The sequence below is a fragment of the Dendrobates tinctorius genome, unplaced genomic scaffold (assembly GCF_039654945.1).
Source record: "Dendrobates tinctorius isolate UK_male_01 unplaced genomic scaffold, ASM3965494v1 ptg000196l, whole genome shotgun sequence".
Taxonomy (NCBI): Eukaryota; Metazoa; Chordata; class Amphibia; order Anura; family Dendrobatidae; genus Dendrobates; species Dendrobates tinctorius.
This window is the reverse complement of record NW_027361863.1, coordinates 29,479,022-29,503,406: the sequence shown is the minus strand read 5'-3', so window position 1 is coordinate 29,503,406 and position 24,385 is coordinate 29,479,022. Positions and strand designations below refer to the sequence as shown.

Genomic DNA, 24,385 nt, shown 5'->3' with positions numbered 1-24,385 from the left:
TTTGGAGCTTTACAAATACTGATGTAAAATACTCACCAAATATTAAACATGTGAACGTGGTCTCACTTTGAGAGAAGGTCTATTAGACCGTGACTGACATGTATGTGTTAGATATTCCTTGTTATCTTCATAAAAAAGTTTCTGGTACATTTTTTTTATAAAGGATCTTACTTGAGGTAACTAGATCAGGAGTTTCTCACAGAATTAGAATATCATCAAAAAGTTAATTTATTTCAATTCTTCAATACAAAAAGTGAAACTCATATTTTATAGCATCAATACAAACAGAGTGATGTATTTCACGTGTTTATTTCTGTTAATGTTGATGATTATGGAATACAGCCAATGAAAACCCAAAAGTCATTATCTCAGTAAATTAGAATACTTTATAACACCAGCTTGAAAAATGATTTTAACCCCTTAACGACCGCTGATACGCCTTTTAACGGCGGAGGTTAAAGGTACTTAAACCACAGCGCCGTGGGCAGTATAACTGACAAGGATTTGAGCAATCTGAGGGTATGAAAAGCCTTTCCAGATCCAGAGAGAGGACACAATGATTAACCCCTAGCACACCAGTCCCAAGCCTACCATAGGATCATGACAGGGGTTAGGGTTTTGATTAGGGTTATGGTTAGGGTTGGGATTAGGGTTATGGGTGTGTTGGGGTTAGGGTTGGAGTTAGAATTGGGGGGTTTCCACTGTTTAGGTACATCAGGCAGTCTCCAAACGAGTATCAGCGCACTCAGGACAAATTGCAAAATAACTTTTGGGGTCCTGCTACCCTTGTGAAAATAAAAATTGGGGGTGAAAAGATCATTTTTGTGGAAAAAAATATGATTTTTTTTATTTTACGGCTCTACGTTATAAACTTCTGTGAAAAAGTCAAATGGTGCTCCTTCCCTTCCAAGCTCTGCCATGCGCCCAAACAGTGTTTTACCCCCACATATGGGGTATCAGCCTACTCAGGACAAATTGCAAAACAACTTTTGGGGTCCAATTTCTCCTGTTACCCTTAGGAAAATAAAAAATTAGGGGCACAAATATCAGTTTTGTGGAAAAAAATGATTTTTTTTATTTTCACGCCCGGGCGTTATAAACTTCTGTGAATCACTTGGGGGTTCAAAGTTCTCACCAGTGTCACCACACATCTAGATAAGTTCCAGGGGGGGTCTAGTTTCCAAAATGGGGTCAATTGTTAGAGCTTTCCACTGTTTAGGCACATCAGGGGCTCTCCAAACACGACATGGTGTCCGATCTCTATTCCAGCCAATTTTGAGTTCAAAAAGTCAAACGGTGCTCCCTCCCTTCTGAGCCCTGCCGTGCGCCCAAACAGTGGTTTACCCTCATCAGCATACTCAAGACAAATTGCACAACAACTTTGGGGTCTAATTTCTCCTGTTACCCTTGGCGGCTAAAATATCATTTTTGTGAAAAAAAATGATTTTTTATTTTCATGGCTCTGCGTTATAAACTTTAGTGAAACACTTGAGGGTTCAAAATTCTCACATCACATCTACATAAGCTCCCTGGGGGGTCTAGTTTCCAAAATGGGGTCACTTGTGGGAGGTTTCTACTGTTTAAGCACATCAGGGGCTCTGCACACGCAACATGAAGTCTACAGACCATTCCATCAAAGTCAGCATTTCAAAACGTCACTACTTTCCATACGGTACTTACCTGCACGAAACCTCCGATCCTCACAAGATCTCCTTCTGTACTCCCCTCTTATCTCCTCTTCCCACAATCGCATACAAGATTTCTCCCGCGCATCCCCTCTACTCTGGAACTCTCTACCACAACATATCAGACTCTCGCCTACCATGGAAACCTTCAAAAAGAACTTGAAGACCTACCTCTACCAATAAGCCTACAACTTGCAGTAACCACCGATCCACCAAACTCCTGCACGACCAGCACTACCCTCACCAACTGTATCCTCACCCATCCCATTGTAGACTGTGAGCCCTCGCGGGCAGGGTCCTCTCTCATCCTGTACCAGTCGTGACTTGTATTGTTTAAGATTACTGTACTTGTATGTATTATGTATACCCCTCCTCACATGTACAGCGCCATGGAATAAATGGCGCTATAATAATAAATAATAATAATAATAATAATAATAATAATACGAGACCCGGCTTGTGCCCAAACAGTGGTTCCCCCCACATATGGGGTACCAGCTTACTCAGGACAAACTGGACAACAACTTTTGGGGTCCAATTTCTCCTGTTACCCTTTGGAAAATAAAAAATTGTGGGATAAAAAATCATTTGACGAAATAAAAGATTTTTTTTTTTATTTTCACGGCTCTACATTATAAACTTCTGTGAAGCACTTGGGGGTTCAAAGTGCTCACCACACATCTAGATAAGTTCCTTAATGGGTCTAGTTTCCAAAAAATATTGTCACTTGTGGGGGTTTTCCACTGTTTAGGCACATCAGAGGCTCTCCAAATGTGACATGGCATCCGATCTCAATTCCATCCAATTCTGCATTGGAAAAGTCAAACGGCGCTCATTCCCTTCCAAGCTCTGTTGTGCGCCCAAACAGTAGTTTACCCCCACATATGGGGTATCGGCGTATTCAGGAGAAATTGCACAAATTATGTGGTTCAATTTCTCTTTTTACACTTGTGAAAATAAAAAAAATTGGTTCTGAAGTAAAATGTTCGTAAAAAATTAAATGTAATTTTTTCTTCCATCTTGCTTCAGTTCCTGTGAATCACATAAAGGGTTAATAAACTTCTTGAATGTGGTTTTGAGCACCTTGGGGGGGTGCAGTTTTTAGAATAGTGTCACTTTTGGGTATTTTCTGTCATGTACACCCCTCAAAGTGACTTTAAATGTGATGTGGTCCCTAAAAAAATGTTTTTTAAATTTTGTTGGAAAAATGAGAAATCGTTGGTCAAATTTTAATCCTTATAACTTCCTAACAAAAAAAAACTTGTTTCCAAAATTGTGCTGATGACAAGTAGACATGTGTGAAATGTTATGTATTAAGTATTTTGTGTGACATATCTCTCTGATTTAAGGGCATAAAAATTAAAAGTTTGAATTTTTTTTGCCATATTTCCATTTTTTTCATAAATAAATGAAAGTCATATCGAAGAAATTTTACCACTAACATGAAGTACGATATGTTACGAAAAAACAGTCTCAGAATCAGAGGGATCCGTTAAAGTATTCCAGAGTTATAACCTCATAAAGTGACAGTGGTCAGAATTGTAAAAATTGGCCTGGTCATTAAGCTTCAAATTGGCTCTGTCACTTAGGGGATAAAATCCTAAATGTTGTCCTACTGAAATGCATGTTCAGTAAATGCACTCAATACTTGGCCGGGGCTCCTTTTGCATCAATTCCTGCATCAATGCGGCGTGGCATGGAGGCGATCAGTCTGTGGCACTGCTGAGGTGTTATGGAAGCCCAGCTTGCTTTGATAGCAGCCTTCAACTTGTCTGCATTGTTGGGTCTGGTGTCTCTCATCTTCCTCTTGACAATATCACATAGATTCTCTATGGGGTTAAGGTCAAGCGAGTTTGCTGCCAATCAAGCACAGTGATATTATTGTTTTTAAACCAGGTATTGGTACTTTTGGCAGTGTTGAAAGGTGCAAAGTCCTGCTGGAGAATGACATTTCCATCTCCATAAAGTTTGTCGGTAGAGGGAAGCATGAAGAGCTCTAAATTGTCCTGGTAGACGGCTGCGCTGACTTTGGTCTTGATAAAACACAGTGGACCTACACCAGCAGATGACATGGCTCCCCAAACCATCACTGATTGTGGAGACTTCACACTAGACCTCCAGCAGCTTGGATTGTGGCCTCTCCACTCTCCTCCAGACTCTGGGACCTTGAATTCCAAATGAAATGCAAAATTTACTTTCATCTGAAAACACCTTGGACCACTGACAGCAGTCCGATTCTTTTTCTCCTTAGCCCAGGTAAGACGCTTCTGGCGTTGTCTATTGGTCAAGAGTTGCTTGACACAAGGAATGTGACACTTGTAGCCCATGTCCTGGATACGTCTGTATGTGGTGGCTCTTGAAGCATTGACTCCAGCAGCAGTCCACTCCTTGTGAATCTCCCCCAAGTTTTTGAATGGCGTTTTCTAGTGATTAGCTAATCCCACCGCTATACAGTTGTGTGAATTAGGGCTCATTCATACAAGCATATTTTCCTTCTGTGTGCTGCCAGTGTGCCATTGACAGCAAATGGATGTATGTCAGTCCATATGGGTGATTTCCCATGTTGAAATAAAGTAAAACTTACATGGAAAAAACAATTGCAACATGCCGTATTCTTGTCTCGTTTATTGACCAGAAAAGTGCATGCAATGGATGACGGCTCTGGTAATCTTCCACAATGCAAACTGATCTGCACACGGAACGGTTCATATCCACAATTTACAGACATGATCAATTTTCAGTATTCATGTCTGAACCCAGCCTCAGCCTTGGGTTTTCCCACAAACAAAAGTTCATTGTAATCAATAGATCTTAGAATACTAATAATTTCCATGTTTGGATGTGTTGAAATAACATGTTCCTGTGCTGAGATAATCTTATAAATGTGCCACTGCTCTCTACTGTGTAATGGCTGTGTCTCCGTGCAGGAACATGGTCTGATCACACCACATCTCCTGGACACGGGAGGACACAAAAATGAGTATACAGATCACAGCTGATTCTTTTTGTGTAGTAAAACATTTCCCTTCCTGTTTTTAAACAATGTTTTACTTCAAAGAAAGAAAGAATCAGCTGTGATCCTGTGCTTTCCTTTCTGTGTACTCTTTTGCGTCCTCCCCTTACTAGGAGATGTGGTATGATCAGACCATGTTCCTGCACGGTGAGACACAACCATTACTCAGTACACAGCAGGGGCACATTTTATAAGATTATCTCAGGACAGGAATATTTTATTTAAACACAACGAATTGTGGAAGTTTACTATTATTCCAAGATCTACAGTAGTGATTAAAATTACATTTTGTTCATGGAAAAACCCCTTTAAACTTTCAAACCATAAGAATCCTGCAATGAAGAGTTAGTCACCAGTTTGAGGTGTGTTCAACTGTCTGTCACTATCCATGTTGCCATTATCAGACTTGGAATTTTCAATCCAAAATTTTTACATCATGGGGAATACAAGTGTTTGCTAAAACAAATGTCATCAGTGGTGAAATGTCCTCTTTAAAGAAAATGTACAAAAATGGCTACTATTTGATTTATAGATATGGATCTTTCTACTTCATATCTACACTAAAGGTGTCAGTTTTTATAATTCATTTTTATTAGCAACAAGAATTTAAAATTGTATTTAAAGTTGGAACTTACCAATATTTAATGTACACGAACTAAGCAAATAATTACATTATTCTTCAACACTCACCTACTGGCTGCGATCATGGTTAATTTCTTAAGCTACCTATTAGCCATTTACTAGAATTTATGGGAAGCTGGCCAAGTTTATAAAATTACATGGACCCTTGTGATCCTAGAGAGGCATCCTGATTACATGAGAACTAATGAAGCATGCCTAAGATGTGCCAACTTCAGGTTAGACCAGGGTCAGACTGACATTGGTCATTTCATACAGCAGTTGCTCCTGAATGTCAACGCCCCTGGATTATATCAGCGATACTTTAAAGTCTGACATATCTCACTGGCCAAGAGCTACAGAATTATCTATGTGCTGACCTGTGTGTACTATATCACAAGTACACAAAGTCAGTGAGGTGCGTGCGACACTGGAAGTTTGGAAAGCTCAAAGGGAACTTATCACTTTTTTCTTTGCTAATTATTAAAAAAATATGATTTTTTTCCAATGTTTCATTTCGACAAGCATCCAGGGTCGCAAAGCAGCGTTGGAAGAAAACATGCCTGCCAGACGACTTCACTGCTTTCAAACAAACTGCACTTGCCTTCGAATCAGCCCTCACCTCTGCTAAATAGACCTATTTCACAAACCTTGTATCGTCATTATCCCACAACCCAAAACAACTGTTCAGCACATTTAACTCTCTCCTCCGCCCACCACTGCCACCTCCAACTCTCCTCATCTCTGCTGATGACTTTGCCACCTACTTCAAAAACAAGATCGACCAAACAAGGCAAACCTTTACTGTTCCACCATCCCAGACCTCTGCCGTTCACTCATCTCCTTTCCAAATCACACCTCACCACCTGTGCACTTGACCCCATCCCTTCCCACCTGCTCCCCAACCTCACTAACATGATCATTCCAGCCCTAACCGATCTCTTCAACCTATCCCTATCTTCTGGTACCTTCCTCTCTGCCTTCAAACATGCCACCATCACACCCATCCTCAAAAAATCAAACCTTGACCCAACTGCTATGCCCAGCTATCGCCCCATATCACTGCTCCCGTTTGCTTCCAAACTCCTTGAACAGCATGTCGATGCTTAACTTTCCTCCCACCTCTTATCTAACTCCCTCCTTGACATCCTCCAATCTGGCATCCGCCCTCACCACTCCACTGAAACTGCCCTGACCAAAATTACTTATGACTTACTTACAGCCAAAGCTAACAGACAGTTCTCCATCCTCCTCCTTCTCGACCTGTCCTTTGCCTTCAACACAGTCGACCACTGCCTACTGCTACAGATTCTTCCCTTGGCATCAAAGACCTTGCCCTGTCCTGGATTGCCTCATACCTTTCTGACAGCACATTCAGCGTTTCCCACTCCCACACTACCTCCTCATCCTGCCCTATCTATGTTGGAGTCCCCCAAGGCTCTGTTCTGGGGCCCCTACTTTTTTCCATCTATACTCTTGGCCTAGGATAACTCATAGTGTCCCATGGCTTCCAGTACCACCTGTATGCGGACGACACTCAGATCTACCTCTCTGGCCCAGATGTCACCTCTCTGCTGTCCAGAATCCCGGAGTGTCTATCAGCCATAGCCTCCTTTTTCACCTCTCGCTTCCTAAAACTCAATGTAGACAAAACTGAACTCATTATCTTTCCTCCATCTCACGTATCTTCCCTACCCGATCTATCTATTATGGTAAGTGGCATCACGCTCTCTCCCGCACCTGAAATCCGCTGCCTTGGAGTAACTCTCAACTCTGCCCTGTCCTTCAAACCACACGTCCAAACTCTTGCCACCTCCTGTCGCCTCCAACTCAAAGATATTTCCAGAATTCGTCCCTTCCTCAGCCCTCAATCTACTAAAACTCTTGTACATGCCCTCATCATCTCCCGCCTTGACTACTGCAACACTCTCCTCTGTGGCCTCCCTGCTAACTCTCTTGCACCACTCCAGTCTGTCCTCAACTCTGCTGCCCGTATAATCCACCTCTCTCCTCGCTATTCCCCTGTCTCTCCCCTCTGCAAATCCCTCCACTGGCTCCCAATTCACCAACGAATCCAGTTCAAACTACTAACACTGACCTACAAAGCAATCCACAACCTATTCCCTCCCTATATCTCTGAACTAATCTCCCAATATCTTCCCTCACGTAATCTTCGATCCTCCCAAGACCTTCTACTCTACTCCACACTTATTCGTTCCTCACACAACCGCCTCCAAGATTTCTCACGAATATCCCCTATCCTCTGGAATACCATACCTCAACACGTCTGATTATCCACCAACCTCGGATCCTTCAAACGGAACCTGAAAACCGATCTTTTCAGGAAAGCTTACAGCCTGCAATAACCATTCTGCCGCCTCACCACCGCCCGAGCCACCGCCTCATCACCACCAGAGCTGCTGCACCCCCGACCTTCTATCTCTTCCCCACTATCCCATAGAATGTAAGTCCACAAGGACAGGGTCCCCTCCCCTCTGCACCAGTCTGTCATTGTAAATTTGTTTACTGTTAACGATATCTATAACTTTGTATGTAAACCCCTTCTCATGTACAGCACCATGGAATTAATGGCGCTATAGAAATAAATAATAATAATTTTTTAAGTATATGAGGACAGTCTTATTACCTGCGATCTGAACAGCAGGTACATACATTTTTAGTAGACTGGAATGCCTCCTATTTTTCAAACAATGGAGTACATACAAAATATAGGAAAAGTATGAGTCTCTCTTCACTACTTTGCCTGTTTTGGGACACTCCTGAATAATTCCACCAAATAGTTCAGTCCTCAACATAAGAGGCGTTAGATGAAGTCGCTTACATGATAGGATGTACGGCTGCCCTGCTGTTGATCGGTTTGCCACAGAGAATGATGATTTTTAAGCATGCTTATAAATCTTCTCACTTGACTTCCCCCCTATTCCTATTAATAACATATCTATGCTCTGCTGAGCCAAACATGTATGAGCATTGAAAGAGTTAGCTGTCGGCTGCAACATTACAAACTTTTTAAATGTAAAAAGTAACACAAAATATACCAAACAAAATTTGATATGTTTTACTACTTCCAGACCGTCCATAGACTGTAAATGTCTGATCGGTCAATGTTCTTCTCTGCAGAAACGTTCTAAAAAGTCATGGTCACAGTAAAGCTTTTGTTAGACACAGCCGGGATCACCATTGAGAAGACAGATGCTTTGTTACAGTGTCTCACTTCCTGATTGCTGTACACACGGAACTGAGCAAGCACCATGTATACAGAAACGAACGTGCTAACAGTGATCATGAGGTCACTCAGTATGGGGAGGAAACAGGAGCTGCTGGGTCCCAAAAAAATTGCGTAAGATCTGCTATGCAGCCATTAGGCCAAATTTCCACTGCAACTGGGGCTAATATATCAGCTCCAGTTACAGGGAAAATCCAATAAAAAAGAAAAGTATTTAAATATTGAAATAACCTCTTCACCTCACCCCTCAAAGGTCTTTTATGACCTTTTATGGATGGGAAAAATATGCAAAATGAATAATAAATAAATCAATTACAAAGCAGAAGCAGAAAAAAAAAATAAAAACATTTCAGTGGTCTTTTTGATACCTTAAAAAAATTGAAAAACTTAAAAAAAAACCAACCTATTTCCTTTGTATTCCCAGCAAGATAAATAGAAAAGGGAGTCTGATAATAGAAAAAAATTAAGCTTCACATATCGCAAAAGCCAAGGTAAGGCATTTTGTTGGAGGAGGAATTAATGGAATATCTGAAAAAAAAAAAATTAAAGCTCTTTAATAAATCACATGTATGGAAAACCTGAACATGTTCCTAGTAAGGAACAGCAGTAAATGGCCGGGTCTTGAGTTCATTTTTAATGACAGTAGGTCATCTTCTAATGATAGTTTCTCTTTTCTATTTAATATTCAGTTTTGATTTTTCTTCGTTTTGAAAATAAATGTAAAATAAGAATGCGGACTTTACCCCCTACACTGCCTCACCCAGAACCATTATCAATCTTTCTTTAAATGCATGGCATTCAGTCTAGGGATGCTGGGTGCTTGGTGTCTGTAGACAAAGATGCTATGAGATGTATTGCTGACAGAGAAGAATGACAGCACTAAAAACATACTCTACAGACAGATTTAGTGGTGTCATCTGATACTGCGTAATGCGTCACACGATTTTACTAAAAAGGGAGATGTTGTACAAGACTCAGACCCAGCTATAGAAATAGCAATTTTGATTTAAAAAAAAAATTGAACCCCGTCTTGACATCCACAATACATGATTGACACATGTTGGCTGTGGGCATTTGCGCCATCCATATTCAGCGGGTGCTGGTTGTGTTTTGAGCCAAACCTGCCATTAACGATTAAATGCCTCAATTACTGAACACAGCATTTAAGAAGCGTGATCCTGGTGGTGCATCGTTTCAGAAGCCAATCGCCACCTCTTTACCCCAGCAACACAATCACACGGTGCAGATGGGAAGTTTGATATTTAAAATTATTAAAACCTTATGGTAAATGTTATGAATACAAAAAGAAAATTGAAATGTCAGAACGGTTTTGTTTTTTGTTTTTTTTTACTGTCGCCACAGTTCTTACAATCAAAGCAAAGAAAACATCGCAACTACCCCAAAATGATATCAAATAAAATCTCAGTCTGGGAAGCAAAAACAAGCTCTTACACAGCTCCATCAATTTAAGAACTATATAGTCAGAGATCTAGAAAGCTGCAACATAAACCAACATTTTTTTATTTTTTACCAATTTAGCATTTTAGAGGCAAGAAAATAAAAATCATTTGTATTTTTTTCGATCTCTGTAATTACACTATCCCAGAGAATCATGTTACCAGATCATATTTACCACACAATGGATTCCATGGAAAAAAGAAAAAAACAATGGCAGATCAATATGGAGGGTGTTCACCATTTCACTGCTTGGACTTTTTTTTCCATTTTTCAGCGCATTTTATATTAAAGTGTTGTACAAAACTACAAGTTATCCTGAAAAACAACAGCTATGTTGATCCAATATTTAAAAAAGTTATTTCTCTTGGAAAAAAAGGGAGGAAAGAGCAAAAATGATCTGTGGTTTGAAAGAGAGAAACTCATTGTTTTCATAAACGGTAGTGTACGATGCTGTCACCTGATACTGGATAATGCATGCCAGCCAAAAATATAATTTAACATAAACTATATATATATATTAATTAAGGTCAATTCAATATAACAAGTACACGGTTAACCAAAAGCATCCTAATGACTTGGTGTACAGTTGATTTGATGGATTATGCATTGACTACCAGTTTGTCTAATTTTTCTTCTAGTTAAATCTCTTAAGTCTCTATAGTGCATTATATCACAACAGTTTTTATAATGATGATATCAAAAATATATAATTGTGGATTTAGGTAGCTCCTAATGGATTGTTTTATCATTGTAGCCAATGATTTTAATAAATGCTTATTAACTATCGAAACAAATTACTACTGTATATTGTATTGGCCAACTTTTTAAGTCTAAAAACGTGATGGGGCCCTAATGTAGCTGAAAGCTTTCACACTACATAGCAAAACTTGTAAAATGGTTTGTTAAGAAGAAAGCTCAGGTAGTCTCACGGTCTCTAAACAAGTAAGTCAGCTAATTCTTTGTTTTCTAAGAAAGATTTCAGAACTTCTTCCACGTTTCATCTGTTCTGCAGATTTTCCAATACTGGTGATGTCTGCTTCCTGAATCTACGGTATTTCTCCTGCCTCAGCTCTTCTGAGTACTTAGTCTAGGTCACTGCACTCCTCACCGAACAGCTGCTCTGGTACTAAATGACCACTGCTGCAAGACTTAAGGCGAAATCCCATCCAAAGGAAAAAAAAAATGTTCCCTAATAAATTCATGTTTTTCTAGATGTTTAATCTGGGAGACGGATGAAAAAAAAAAATGAAACATGATCTGTGCGTGTCCAATCTTCTATTGATCTTAAACCAGAGCAAAAAGGAACAACGAACTCTGTTCCTTACTTTTTTTCTTACCAAAATGAAATCTGCAGCATGTAACAATTACTGAGTTAATTAAAACAAAGAAACTATAAAACAGATTGAAGTTACATAAAAATAAGCATTTTAGCTCTTTTTTCCTTACATGATGACATGAATAGTGCTTGTTCGTGGATATTTTGCTTTACACGTTTTTATTAAAATAAATCTAAACAGTGAAGATGAAGTTTTCCTAATAGTAATGATTTTCATATATTATTTTCTTACCTTCAGAATAACATGCCCATAACTTATGCTGTCCAGTTTGCTTACCTTTAGTGTGAAGATCTTTTTATCACACATTGAACAGGTGTGTGGCAATTGCACAGGTGTAATACCATGGAAATCATTCAGTTCATGTGGCTTCTTCAGAGATGGTACGCATGTGTTGATTTTTCCATTATTTTGTCTGTGGAATATGGGAGAATTTGAGGGGCTAAACTTAGTATCAGGCGTTGGCTCTTCTGGGTTGTACAGTTCATTTCTGGCCTCATAATGCTGGTTGGGTGACTGCCAATGACGGGAAGATTCCCACTGGTTGTTTGACGACGCATTGTGACCTCCCTGACCGACATCTCCTTTACGGCTCATGGGGTGATGCTGTCCATGGTTATCGTAATACTGATTTTTAAATCCAGGTTGATTATTATGATTCGGAGGGTAACGACCATCCTTTATTTCTTCTGATCCACAAGCAAAGCTGTGATAAGAAGGCTGATCCATTTCTGAAGTGAATGATTGAGTTCCCAGGTGGAATCTTTCAGGCTTATTTCCACCCATAGGTTTTCCAAAAGTTTGCAAAGAGTTTTGATTTGAATTCTGAGAGTGCTTGGGTGGCATAATTGGATTTTGAGCAGAGAATGGCAATCCGGTAGCAGGAAATCTGGCATTGTGAATGGTGGATCCTAGAGAAGCCATTCCAGCAGGTCCATGTGCACCGATCATGGTTGCATTTCTAAGTGGATTGAACAGTGGCTGGGACATAGCCACTTTGGAAAGGACTTGGTTCAGTACTGTAGCAGCTGTGTTGCTGTTCACTGCACTCTGCGCCAATTTTAGCCTCTGCAGGGTGAGCTGAGCCTGCAGCTGAGCGAGCTGTAGACTGGCAGGGGACGGCAGGAGAGGGTTTGTAGTTCCACTGCCTAATGGGCTGTTGACAGGGAAAGGATTCTTCTCCAGAAACTGGGATACACTGCAAAATAAAATACGTAAATATCTTAATAATGTCACTCCTTAAAATGTGGATAAAATTCTAAATACTTATTCTTGGCTTCAAAATTTTTTGTTTGTTTGTTTTATTCTTTGATTAAAGTGCTTGTAAAATCTTTTCCTCTGCTTGGCTATAAAGCCCTAACATTTAATTTGTACAAATAAATGAACAAGCTTTCCACCAATAGAGCGATATTTTTGTGAATCATCTGATTTGAAGTTGACTAATTATAGCAGTTGTATTGCCTTTTTTCCTTGTTATATTAAGAGTCACCATCGGTCAGAATGACTTTCTATATCTTGTAGCAGTAGCTCCTGTATTTCCATCGCAACTTTGTCTGCTTGGGTACACAACTGTTTTTAACTCAATGTTTTAAGGGGTGTGAACAGTTTGTTTAGGATTCCGTGGTGCTAAAGTATCAAGACTCTGGGATTAACTGAGTAATGCTGGCGAGGGACGTGATGAGACGATTAAATTAGAAAAACAAGCTGCACCTGCGCTTTACCCTAATGGAGAGAAAGCGTCAAGCACTTACACCACCATACTGTAACTTTCTGAAATCTTATCTTACCACTTATTGTAGAAAATGAGGGGGAGCTGCAGACCAAGGCTATGTTACATAGATAGAGATGTACCAGGCATACACGAACAAAGAGACAAAGATCTCGCGCCCAATGTGTTGACACCAGGGCTTTAATCTGACTTAAAAGATTGATCACTTTCACCAACTAATGTGCAGAACAATGACTGCAATGTAATGCATTAAAATGTCAACCGGTAACTATGCAAACATCCGAAAATAAGCAAATACTCACAATGGTGATGGGTTATAAAAGCAAAACAACACAATTACATGTAGGAATACTTAGATTGGTTGGAACATACGACCATAGAAAACATTAATTATATTATCAAATGGAGGAAATATTGGTACAAAGCTCTGATTCTCTATGCACCACAGTAAAACTACATTTTGGGTTAACTTTTCAACATATTTTAAGCATAAGTTTAGAGACCAGTTCCCAAAGTTAATGTTAATTCTGGTGGAGCTGAATCTAAAAAAAACAAACAAAAAAAAAAACAACAGTGCAGCTATATCTCTCCAAAAGCAATTAAAAAAAGTATATTAATATTAAATATTTTAAGTTTCTATGTTACAAGCACAGGTTAGGAATAAAATGGAGTCTAAGGAGAAAAAGCAGAGAAATAAAAAAAAATCAAACATGGGATATAATTATCAGAATGTTTTATGTCACATTAATAATAAGTCAAATTAAATTTTAGTTGCCAAGTAATGTACCGTGATAAAGTTAAATCCCCCAGATCTGCTGCTGGTTAAAGAAAAATGAAAGGCAATAAAAAATACCTTGTCCCCGACCCCCATCTTCTGTATCTGATGCCAGAATAAATTGCCCAAAATGAATGTTTTTACTGTGATTCACAAACCAGCACTGCTCCCCTCAAAGCGGCCAAGACCAGAGGTACAGGAGACCCAGGCATGTGGACACGCTCCTCCCTCTCCATTCAATCTTAATGCAGGTATCAGCAGTGGATCAGTAGAAGACCGTGTCGATTCAGAGCTTTCATCCAGCGGCCGATTCATATTAGAAACAAAGTATGGCGACTTCTTATTTATCAGCGTTGATCAGCCATTGGTCATTAGAGAGTCAGAAAGTCTGATGTAGAGAGAATACCATGGGAAAGTTTCCCTTTAAAAATACTTAGAAAATTGTGGGAAGGTTTTCAGGGAGCTCACACCAGCTAATCTCACCCATGATGTGAAACACTTGCAGTCATTAAATTCTAAATGTTTTAATGTACTTTAACGAAGTGAGGTAAAGTGCGTAATTCATACATTACATTTGTAATGTAACTCTCGCTGTAATACTATATGTATAATAAAAAGGTATAAAAATATAAAGCAAAGCTGTGCACAGTATAACATAGTATAACTGTAGCATGCGGATAATGGGAGCAACATTCCAGTCCCCCCACTACTAGAGCTTAAACTGGTCAGAACATATGTGAATAGTTTGAAACGTGCAGAACATGTCCACTGGGCATTTCTGCAATTATCCATGCTTTGCTATTCACTGTTGCGCATAAGACTGGATTATTGATGCCAGATCACAGAGATCCCCATATATAGCAGTAGCAAGTGGCCTGCCAAACTCACCCCAATGAATTTACAGTACAACTTTTCCTAAAGGGTAAACACAAGGCTGGATCAACACTTGCTTTTTTTTTTTTAAATGCTGGAAACTTATGTCATCATTGTATTACTATTTTCATGATCCATCACCTATTGACCTTTTTTTATTAATAAAAAAAATTAGTTTAAGTTCCATGGAAATTAACATGATCCATTGACTGTTCTGTAATGAGTGAAAAATTCCTGAAAAAAAATAGAAAGTTGATATTTTTGTTTTTGATCTCGGAACATAAGTTCTAGTATTAGGCTCCTTTCCCACAATGAGTGTTTGTGGAGTTTCTGATTTTGCAGTTATTCTACACAGATTATTAATTTGGTTATGCTTTTTTTATTGCATTTTTTTTACTCTACTTGCATTTTTATCACATTATTGACAATGTATTTTTGTCTCTTTTTGGTCTCTTGTGTTTTAAATGAAGCGGTTTTGTTTTTTTTTTTATACTGCCAGGTATTTGGCTTTGACAAAGCTTTATTGATGTAGTCATGTGCGTTTTTATTGGGCTTCTGCAGCAGAAATGCAATGAAAATTCATATGTGTTTTCTACCTGTTAATTTTGTGCATCTAATGCAAGTCAATGGGGAAAATTTGGATATAAAACTCAGCGTAGCCACAGGAATACTGACATGTTGCAGATTCTAAACACGCACGGCAGGTCCATTTACACTGACTTAAAAAACAAACCGGTAGGCATGAGATTTCTATAAAACTTTGGTGGAACTGTAAGATGCTGTATTTTTGACACAGTGAAAATATGTAATGTCAAAATCTCATAGTGGGAACACAGCCTAAGTCTCTATTCAACTTGCCAATACAGAAAAGTTCAAGTAGCTCTGTGTTATGTTAAGTTCAATATTTTTACACAACTCTCAGACAAGTCTATAAAACGAAGCCCATTCTATTTAATTGTATTTATAGTTTATTATTTAATAATTTATTATAATATTATTATTAGATTGTAATCATATGTGCTTTTTTGCTAAATTTCAACATAGATCACAAATTACAGAAGTATCTATATCCTAAAAATGTGTTTTAGGCCATGTTCACACATTCAGTATTGGGTCAGTATTTTATAATAGTATACTTTTCCTCTGATTGTTTCACTCTCGGTTTTGGCTCACAAATACTGATGTAAAATAGTGACCAAACACTGAAAGTGTGAACGTGGCATAAGTTTTATTCTGATCGTAGAGGGCAAGGAGGTTTCTTGACTGCCTGTCATTTTCCCCACTTACAATAGCACGCAATAAGGGTAATTGCTTTCAATAGCATAGGAAATGGAGAAAAGATAAAGTACAGGAAAGAGTCCTTTACATGGTAATTACCAACTCCGCACCAGGCTGACAGTGCCTTGGAATAGTAATTTAGTGTCAATATCTATTCACACCAGTTTTACAGACAGCGCTTGAAGGACATTACGTTTTATGTTTTTAAAGATCTCTTTGAACCAAACATATGACTAATGTTATATTATCATTCCTTTGACATCTGGATACTGTTTCCTTACAGTATGGAAATATGTCACACTAACCAACATTTCATTTATCTATGAATGGAGGCAAACGAAAAACTCTTCAAGTACGGTAAGTTACAGTTTTCATTTCCATTGCCTTACTTTTTTCATTGCAAGGGAAAGTTAAAAGACTATTCTAGTAGAAACTAAATTATAGCAGCATCTATGACCAGGAACTTTTATCATGAGAGCTGAAGTTGCTACCCCAAGGATAACATGTCTTTTAGGCTGGGGTCACACTGTGTTAATGCTGCCATAGACCCCCATTACGTGGCGCATCGCGACTTATGCAGTAAAGCGGCAAGCGTTCGGAATGTGCCGTCAAACACTGACGGAGCCTCGGACGCGGGCTGCAGCGTCTGAGGCTCCGTCACCACTAGCGCTGATGAATCATCAGCGCCAGCAGTATAGCATAACGCATATCGTGCTATGCATTGAACGGGCTGCGTTAACGCTATGTGAACCTGGCCTTAGGGTAAGTTTACATAGTTCATATATACTGTTGGTACTATGATTTTCGGGTTTATGAAATCGAGATGAAAAGTCTACAAAATGCATCAGATTTTAAAATATTTTCCATGCGTTACATAAAAGATAAGTTCAAGACCCTCATGTAAACGGCACATTCTAAATATACATAGTCCGTTTTTAGCTGCAACTCCTACAGATTTCTCCAGTAAATCCGCACAAAAATCCACATGTAACTCCTACAGATTTTGCAATGGATGGGATGTAGATTTTGATTTGAATTTGTGCAAAAATCAGTGGCCAATTTTATTACTCCATTTATGTCCATGTTTCGGTTCCAACAATCGGTTAAATAAAACTGTTCTGGTTTACTAACTCTCATATTTACGTATTTTAATATTACTTTATAAAATTGGCAAAGCATCAGAATTTTCTAGTTTTATTATCTTTTTCTGCATCTTCAGCTGTAATTAACTGGTTTTAAGCTACATTCCCATGATGAGCTGTTGTTGAATTTTTGCTGTAAGGCCAGAGTCACACTACCGTATAACACGGCCGAGTGCTATGCGATAAAACATCACACAGCACTCTGCCCAGTGTTCTACTATGGTGCAGCTCACCTCTGCCATTATTTTCTCATGCCGATTCAGCATGAAGCAACAATCGCAGCATGCTGTTACTGGCAGGGAGATTCGGCTCACTTCCACCCATACAAGTCTATGGTCGCGAGTGAAATATCACACTGCACTTGGATATCATCTGAGTACGGTGCGATATAAACCAACGCTGGCAGTGAAGGAGATGGAGAAATTACTTTCTCCGTCTCCTCTGAAGCTGTATAGTAGCCGAGGGTCATTAGCATATCGCATCCGATGCTGTCGTGTCGTATGCCATACGCTGGTGTGACTCCAGCCTTACAGAATTTTCTGCACCCATTTAAATTAAGTTACTTTTTAGTGGGTTTTTTAACTTGCATTTTTACCGCATCTTTGACTCCACATTTTTTGCCTCTTTTTGGTGTGTCATTCTTTAACCCCTTAGTGACCCGAATACGTCTTTTTACTGACCTGCATTGTAAGAGACTAGCATCCCCCCAACAAGTGACAATCCTGTAGTTGTCAGCAGTACACAATAGCTGACAACTTGCTGTATCAGCCACAATTAGTGTTGGTACCGATTATAGTTGTTTAACCCCTTAAATGCTGCTGTCAATAATGACTACAGCATCTAGATGGTTAACAGAGGGAAACCCCCCTCTTTAACCCACACTGAGATTTTGATTGTGTGGTCCTGGTGTTTCCCATGGCAATTCATGGCTAAATAATGGCCTTAAAGTCTGCCGGCTACAATGATTGTAAAAATTGTAAAAATAAATTTCTTCATTCCTGTCATGTCACTTTGCATTACTTTCTGAAAAGCACCTGAAAGCAATTATGGATACATTGAGGGGTGCTGGTTTTAAATTGGTATCACTTTTTGGGGGGTTTCCAATATATAGGACCACCAAAGTCAATTCAAAACCTAATAGCTCCCTATAAGTTTTGCATATTTCCTCGAAAAAATGAATAATTACTGCTACATTTTTAAACCTTCTAAAATGCTAACAAAATAAAACAACATATTATAAATGGTGCTGATATAAAGCAGATATGAAGGAAATGTTTTTGATTAATGTTTTTGTATTGTATGACTATCTGGATTAAAGGGATAATCATTCAAAGTTTGAAAATTGCTATTTTTTTAATTTTTGTAAAATTTCTGATATTTTTCTAATTTAACACAGAAAATATCTACATAAACTTGCCATTATCATAAAGTACAATGTGTCACAAAAAAAAATCTCAAAATCAATGGGATATGTTGAAGTATTCCAGAGTTATTAACACATAAAGTGACACTGGTCAGATTTCAAAAATTTTGCCATTAAGTGGTAAAATAAAGTTTCTTTTTTTTTTTTTTTATACTTCCTGGTATTTGACTTTGACTAAACTTTATTGATATACTTAAGTAAGGATTACATGTGTTTTTGATGCGTTTCTAACACGGAAACGCACATGTGCATTTTTTACCTTCAGTATTTATGGGGAAAATCCACACAGAAAACTCAGTGTACTCAGTGAAACGTGTGGAAGGGACCTCAGGAGCTGAGATCCAGATGTGGCTGTTGTCAGTTATATTATATAATGAGCATCAGTCACTCTCAGCCGCCGCTGATGTTAATAATTGAAATGCTGCTGTCATTCTCCTACATCGGCATTTGATTGTATGCATGCCGGAGCACTCGTGCACTGGCTCCTATCGATATCCATCCCCGACGCCATTGCGGGGGACTGATGCATTACTATGTCAACCAATAGTCTGCTGAAGACCCCCCCATCTCTGTCATCTAGGACCTCCTTTTTAAGCCCAGTCACAGTATTGCAATACTGTGGTACTATAGTATATATTATAAGCGATCAAACTATTAGCACGTTGACATAATTAAGGATTTAAAAAAAAATGCAAGTTAAAAAAATAACGTAAAAAAAAAAATATAAAAATTCAAATCACTCCCCTTTCCACCGATAACAATAAAGGAAAAAAAATCCGCCCGCCCATCTATAAAATGGTAAGTGTCTGATCTATAAAACTAAAATTAATTAACTTGATTTATAAATGTCGTGGTCACAAAAAAAGCAAAACATCAGAAATGTAATAATAATAAGCAATCAAAGCATAGTATGTTCACAACATTGGTATCGATAAAAACGTCCGCTTACCATGAAAAAAAACGTCACTTTGCACCATTAGCAGAAAAATAAAAATATTACGGGTCTTGTAAAATATATATATTTTTTAATAATATTCAGAATTTTTTTTTCACAACTTAAATATTAAAAAAACAATGCATGTTTGATATTGCCATAACCTGGCTCGCCTGGACAATCATGTTTCTAGGTTATTTTTACTGCATAATAAAACTCAAAAAAACAATGGCAGAAAGTATATTTTTTTTCACCATTTCATTCCACTTGGATTTTTTTTCCTCATTTTTCAGTACTTTATATAGAGAAATAAATGTGACATTCAAAACAACAACAACTTGTCCTGCAACCCCCGCTCCCCTTCTCTCCACCTTTATTTATGTCAGGGTAAAAATATTAAAGTTTTGGCTCTTGGTAAAAGAGGGGGGAAAAAACGAAAGCGCAAAAAACAAAAAAATTCTATTGTCCTTATTGGGTTAATTAACTGAATCCGTACTGTGTTCTGTGATGTCAGTGTTTTAAATTACTACAGAAAAATAATTAAGTACTAGTAGAAAAGTAAGCAAATAGCAGGAGGACAGAGCAACAGAAAATAAGTAATTTCCTAATGGGGTAGGGGGTGCCTTTGGTGTCTATAACATGGAACATAATCTATGCCACAAAAAGGAATTATTGAAGAGCCTTAAGCTATGGATACAAATCTTTCTTCTGGAGCTTAGTTCGGAGGCTCGGTGCACACTTGCCTTATGGATTCCTTGAGCACATTTCCATGATGCTATTCTGACCACGAAAGGTGAACTAAAATATGTTGTGAAACAATTAGAGTTTGAGTGTTCTGATCTATGATCTGCGTCCTTCCACCATGTTCATAACCTGATTAGATATTTGCTTCTTGGACAATAATTCTTTGAATGGGGATGTGACTCAAGTTTTATCTTTCTGCTAAATGTAAAAACAATGTTCGACCTCCATATTCAGCAACACATACAACCTAACGTCGTTCCAATTACTGGTATTTTATATTTTTAAAGTATGAGAAAATAAGAAATATTACAGCATCTTTGTGCTATTTTCGTACATGTAAAATATTACTTTTTTTTATTAGTTAGAGGAAAAAGATTAGCTTGTGTTGTTGTTTACAGCATCTACACTAAATACACACATGGTCATGTGACATTCTCAAAGACTTGGAGATACTAAGATCAGCCTGTATGAATGTGTCCCTCATAGGAATATCCTCATAGCAGACACGTGCCCCTGGGTTATACAGTGGGCATTTATTGTCTAGGCTGCATTGAAATCGCTGCATCTGACACCAGTAAAAAGGAATAGAACTCGCCTCCGCTAACTTTATGCCTGAGACCAGAGCAATACAAATATACAAGCAGATGAAGTTATAAAACTCACACAAAACACTGGGGAGGAGTTAATAATTCCCTTTATATATTCTATACAATGTACACTTACCAGGATCGCAAAATAATACGATATACCAACACTTTGTTATTCCACAGAAGAACAGATACAGTTTTCCTGCGTGCCATAAGGTACACACATCCATTCATTCACTGCAGACTGATGTCTGACTTCACTCCCAGTTCTGCAGAAGTGCTCATCATCCTGAGTAATTATAGAAAATGACCCTATATTGAAAACAATCTTTTCTATAGCGCAGACAGACAGGCCATGGATTCTTATAACATAAAGAAGTTATTTTTCTCCTGTCCTCAGTGACCTTGGTACACAAGTAGCCTCTGTCCAACCTTCAAGGCTTCCACTAACATTTATGAGGCATGTAAGGTCAGGTAAAGATCGCCCAGCTGAACCAAAAATATTTGACACCGGAGCAATAAAAGATGATAAAAAATGACCGCTGCAATATGTTTGAACAGTGCCAATGTATTAGACAACTTACCTTACTCCATCGGCAAGCCACCCCTGAGAACAGCGTAGAGGGGTACGGTGGGAAGTTCCTTCCTACGGCACAATTTACACTCTTCTCCATGCAGATCAGTCACACTTTGCCAGCTGTATACTCGCCTTGTATTTACAATCCTGCTTCACATCAAACCGCACAACATTTTATGAAGTAGCATACAAGGACAGGAGGGGACGTCACATGCTCTGAAGTATTGCTAACATTACACACACAATATCATTTGATGTGTATGCCATATGTTCGCTGTCTTCTCCTGCTCCAGCTACTGACAGCCCCAACTCCCAGGCCTTCCAACCCGTGAAGAATGATTCCCAGGCATTCTGGCTTCTCTCGTTATAATTGGATGTGTTAAATTCACAGCCAGCAAAGTAGCTGCAGCAGCATTCACCTCTTTCCATGTTGTGGTTTTCTATTTTTAAATGCCACCGAACACATAACAGTTTTCTAAACACAAACAAAGAAGAGAAACTGGCACAAACCCGATATAGAAGCTGGGCCAGGGACAGACTGACAGCTTGGGACCCAAGTGCAAGAAATGTGTCTGGACCCCCCTCCTTTTATGGCGAAAAAGCTACATATATAGATATATATATCCACACAAACATACATGTATATATATTACATAGTCTCCTTTATTATGTATATTGCCATCTCTTATTATACAGTGCCCTCTCTTGTTATGTACAGCACCATCCTTTACATATTGGATTATATAGAGCCCTGTTTTTATTACATACTGTCTTGTCAGATAAACTGTAGAATACACTGACGGTTGATGGAGTATGGGAAAGCTTCTTTTCTAATGGTGGAGCTGATGGACTGGTCATCTGGACACAGACTCCTCCATCAGCAGTCATTTTATATCTAACAAGAGAGGGGACTATGTAATAAAAGAGGGCGCTGTAAATAACAAAAACAAGAATACATTATGTAAGATACAACACTGTACATAACAGCAGAGGAAGCTACTGTATATAATAAGGGACGGCACCATAAATAACTAGAGAGAATGGTATGTAATAAGAGACGGTGTTATACATAATAAAAAAGGAGACTATGTACATGTGTGGTCAAAATTGCTGGTACCCCTCGTTTAATGAGAGAAAATCCCACAATGGTCACAGAAATAGCATGAAACTGATCTGAAAAAAGTAATAATAAATAGAAAATCTATTAAAATGAACAAATGAAAGTCAGACATTGCTTTTCAGCCATGCTTCCACAGAATTTAAAAAAAAACAAAAAACTCATGAAATAGGCCTGGACAGAAATGATGGTACCCCTGAAAATAATGTGACAAAAGAGCCATGTTAAATCGTGGTGCGTCCACTAATTAGCATCACAGGTGTCTACAGTCTTGGAATCAGTGAGCGGCCGGTATAGAGGCTACAGACACTCACTGTGCTGTGTGGTGACATGGTGTGTATCACACTCAGGATGGACCAGACTGCAGTGTTCCCCAGCTCCGGTCGTCAAGAGCCACCAACAGGTCATGTTTTCAGTATTTCCTTAGGCTATGTTCACATTAGCATTTTTTAGTGCAGCGCTTCGTGCGCAATAGAAACGCATGCAAAAAACGCATCATGCGTTTTGCATGCGTTTACGTTATTTAGGCGCATGCGTTTTAACCAGTTTCTAGCCATGTTAACTCTTAAAGCGCATGCGTTTTCTAACGCAGGCATGCGCACTCCTGCATTCCCATAGACTGTAATGCGTTATTTTGAAGCATTCCGTGCGCAAGTGTGTGCATGCATTTTTTGACGCCATTGGACGGACCCAAAAATACAACAGGTTGTGTCTGGCGCGCCTAGGCGCACACCTTTAGAAACGCATGCGCAGGAAAATGCATACGAACGTGTGCAAACGCTAGACCATGCACACGCCATGTTAAACATAGGTGCGCATGATGCATGCGCATGGACGCGCTGGGCTAAAAAACGCTAATGTGAAACCAGCCTTATTATTGCCCAGATGATAATTGCTTCACCTACACAGGCAGGAATTCCATCACCTGTGAAATACTAAGGAAATCCTGAAAACATGACCTGTTGGTGGCTCTTGAGGACTGGAGTTGGGGAACAATGGACCAGAGGAAGGGAAGGAAAGAGTTGTCTCAGGAGATTAGAAAGAAAATTATAGACAAACATGTTAAAGGTAAAAGTTATAAGACCCTCTCCATGCAGCTTGATGTTCCTGTGACTACAGTTGCACATATTATTCAGAAATTTAAGCTCCATGGGACTGTAGCCGACCTCCCTGGACGTGGCCGCAGGAGGAAAATTGGTGACAAATCAAAGAGACAGATAATATGAATGGTAACAAAAGAGCCCAGAAAAACGTCTAAACAGATTAAAGGTGAACTTCAAGCTCAAAGAACATAAGTGTCAGATCGCACCATCCATCGTTGTATGACCAAAGTGGACTTCATGGGAGATGACCAAGGAGGACACCATTGTTGAAAAAAAATCATAAAAAAACCAGACTGGAATTTTCCAAACTACATGTTGACAAGCCACAAAGCTTCTGGGAGAATGTCCTATGGACAGATGCAGGGGCGGACACAGACTGTAGTGGGCCCCTGTGCAAGAAATTTTTCGGGCCCCCCAACCCTTCATAGGGCAACAAAGTTATTTGTTATTTGTTGTTATCTAATATTGAGGCTATGCAGGGCTGGATATAATATCTGTATAAAACGTAATGTAACCCCCCCATAGAATATAATGCAGTCCCCCCCATATAGTATAATGCAGCCCCTCCATAGAATATATGGCAACCCCCTCATAAGATATAATGCAGCCCCTTATATAGTATAATGTAGCCCCTCCATAGAATACAATGTAGCCCTCATAGTATAATGCAGCTCCCATAGAATATAATAAATATAATACAGCCCCCCTATAGAATATAATGTAGCCCCAAATAGAATATAATACAGCC

The 24,385-nt window shown here is 38.9% G+C and overlaps 1 protein-coding gene across 1 annotated transcript in view; it reads right to left on the bottom strand.

Moving 5' to 3' along the window:
• RBM20 (RNA binding motif protein 20) overlaps positions 1–24,385 on the bottom strand; it is a 406,997-nt gene that overhangs the window by 164,897 nt on the left and 217,715 nt on the right. The window contains exon 2 of the mRNA XM_073553101.1: positions 11,635–12,553. Within this exon, the coding sequence (XP_073409202.1) occupies positions 11,635–12,553 (919 nt within the window). The remainder of the gene's footprint in view (positions 1–11,634; positions 12,554–24,385) is intronic.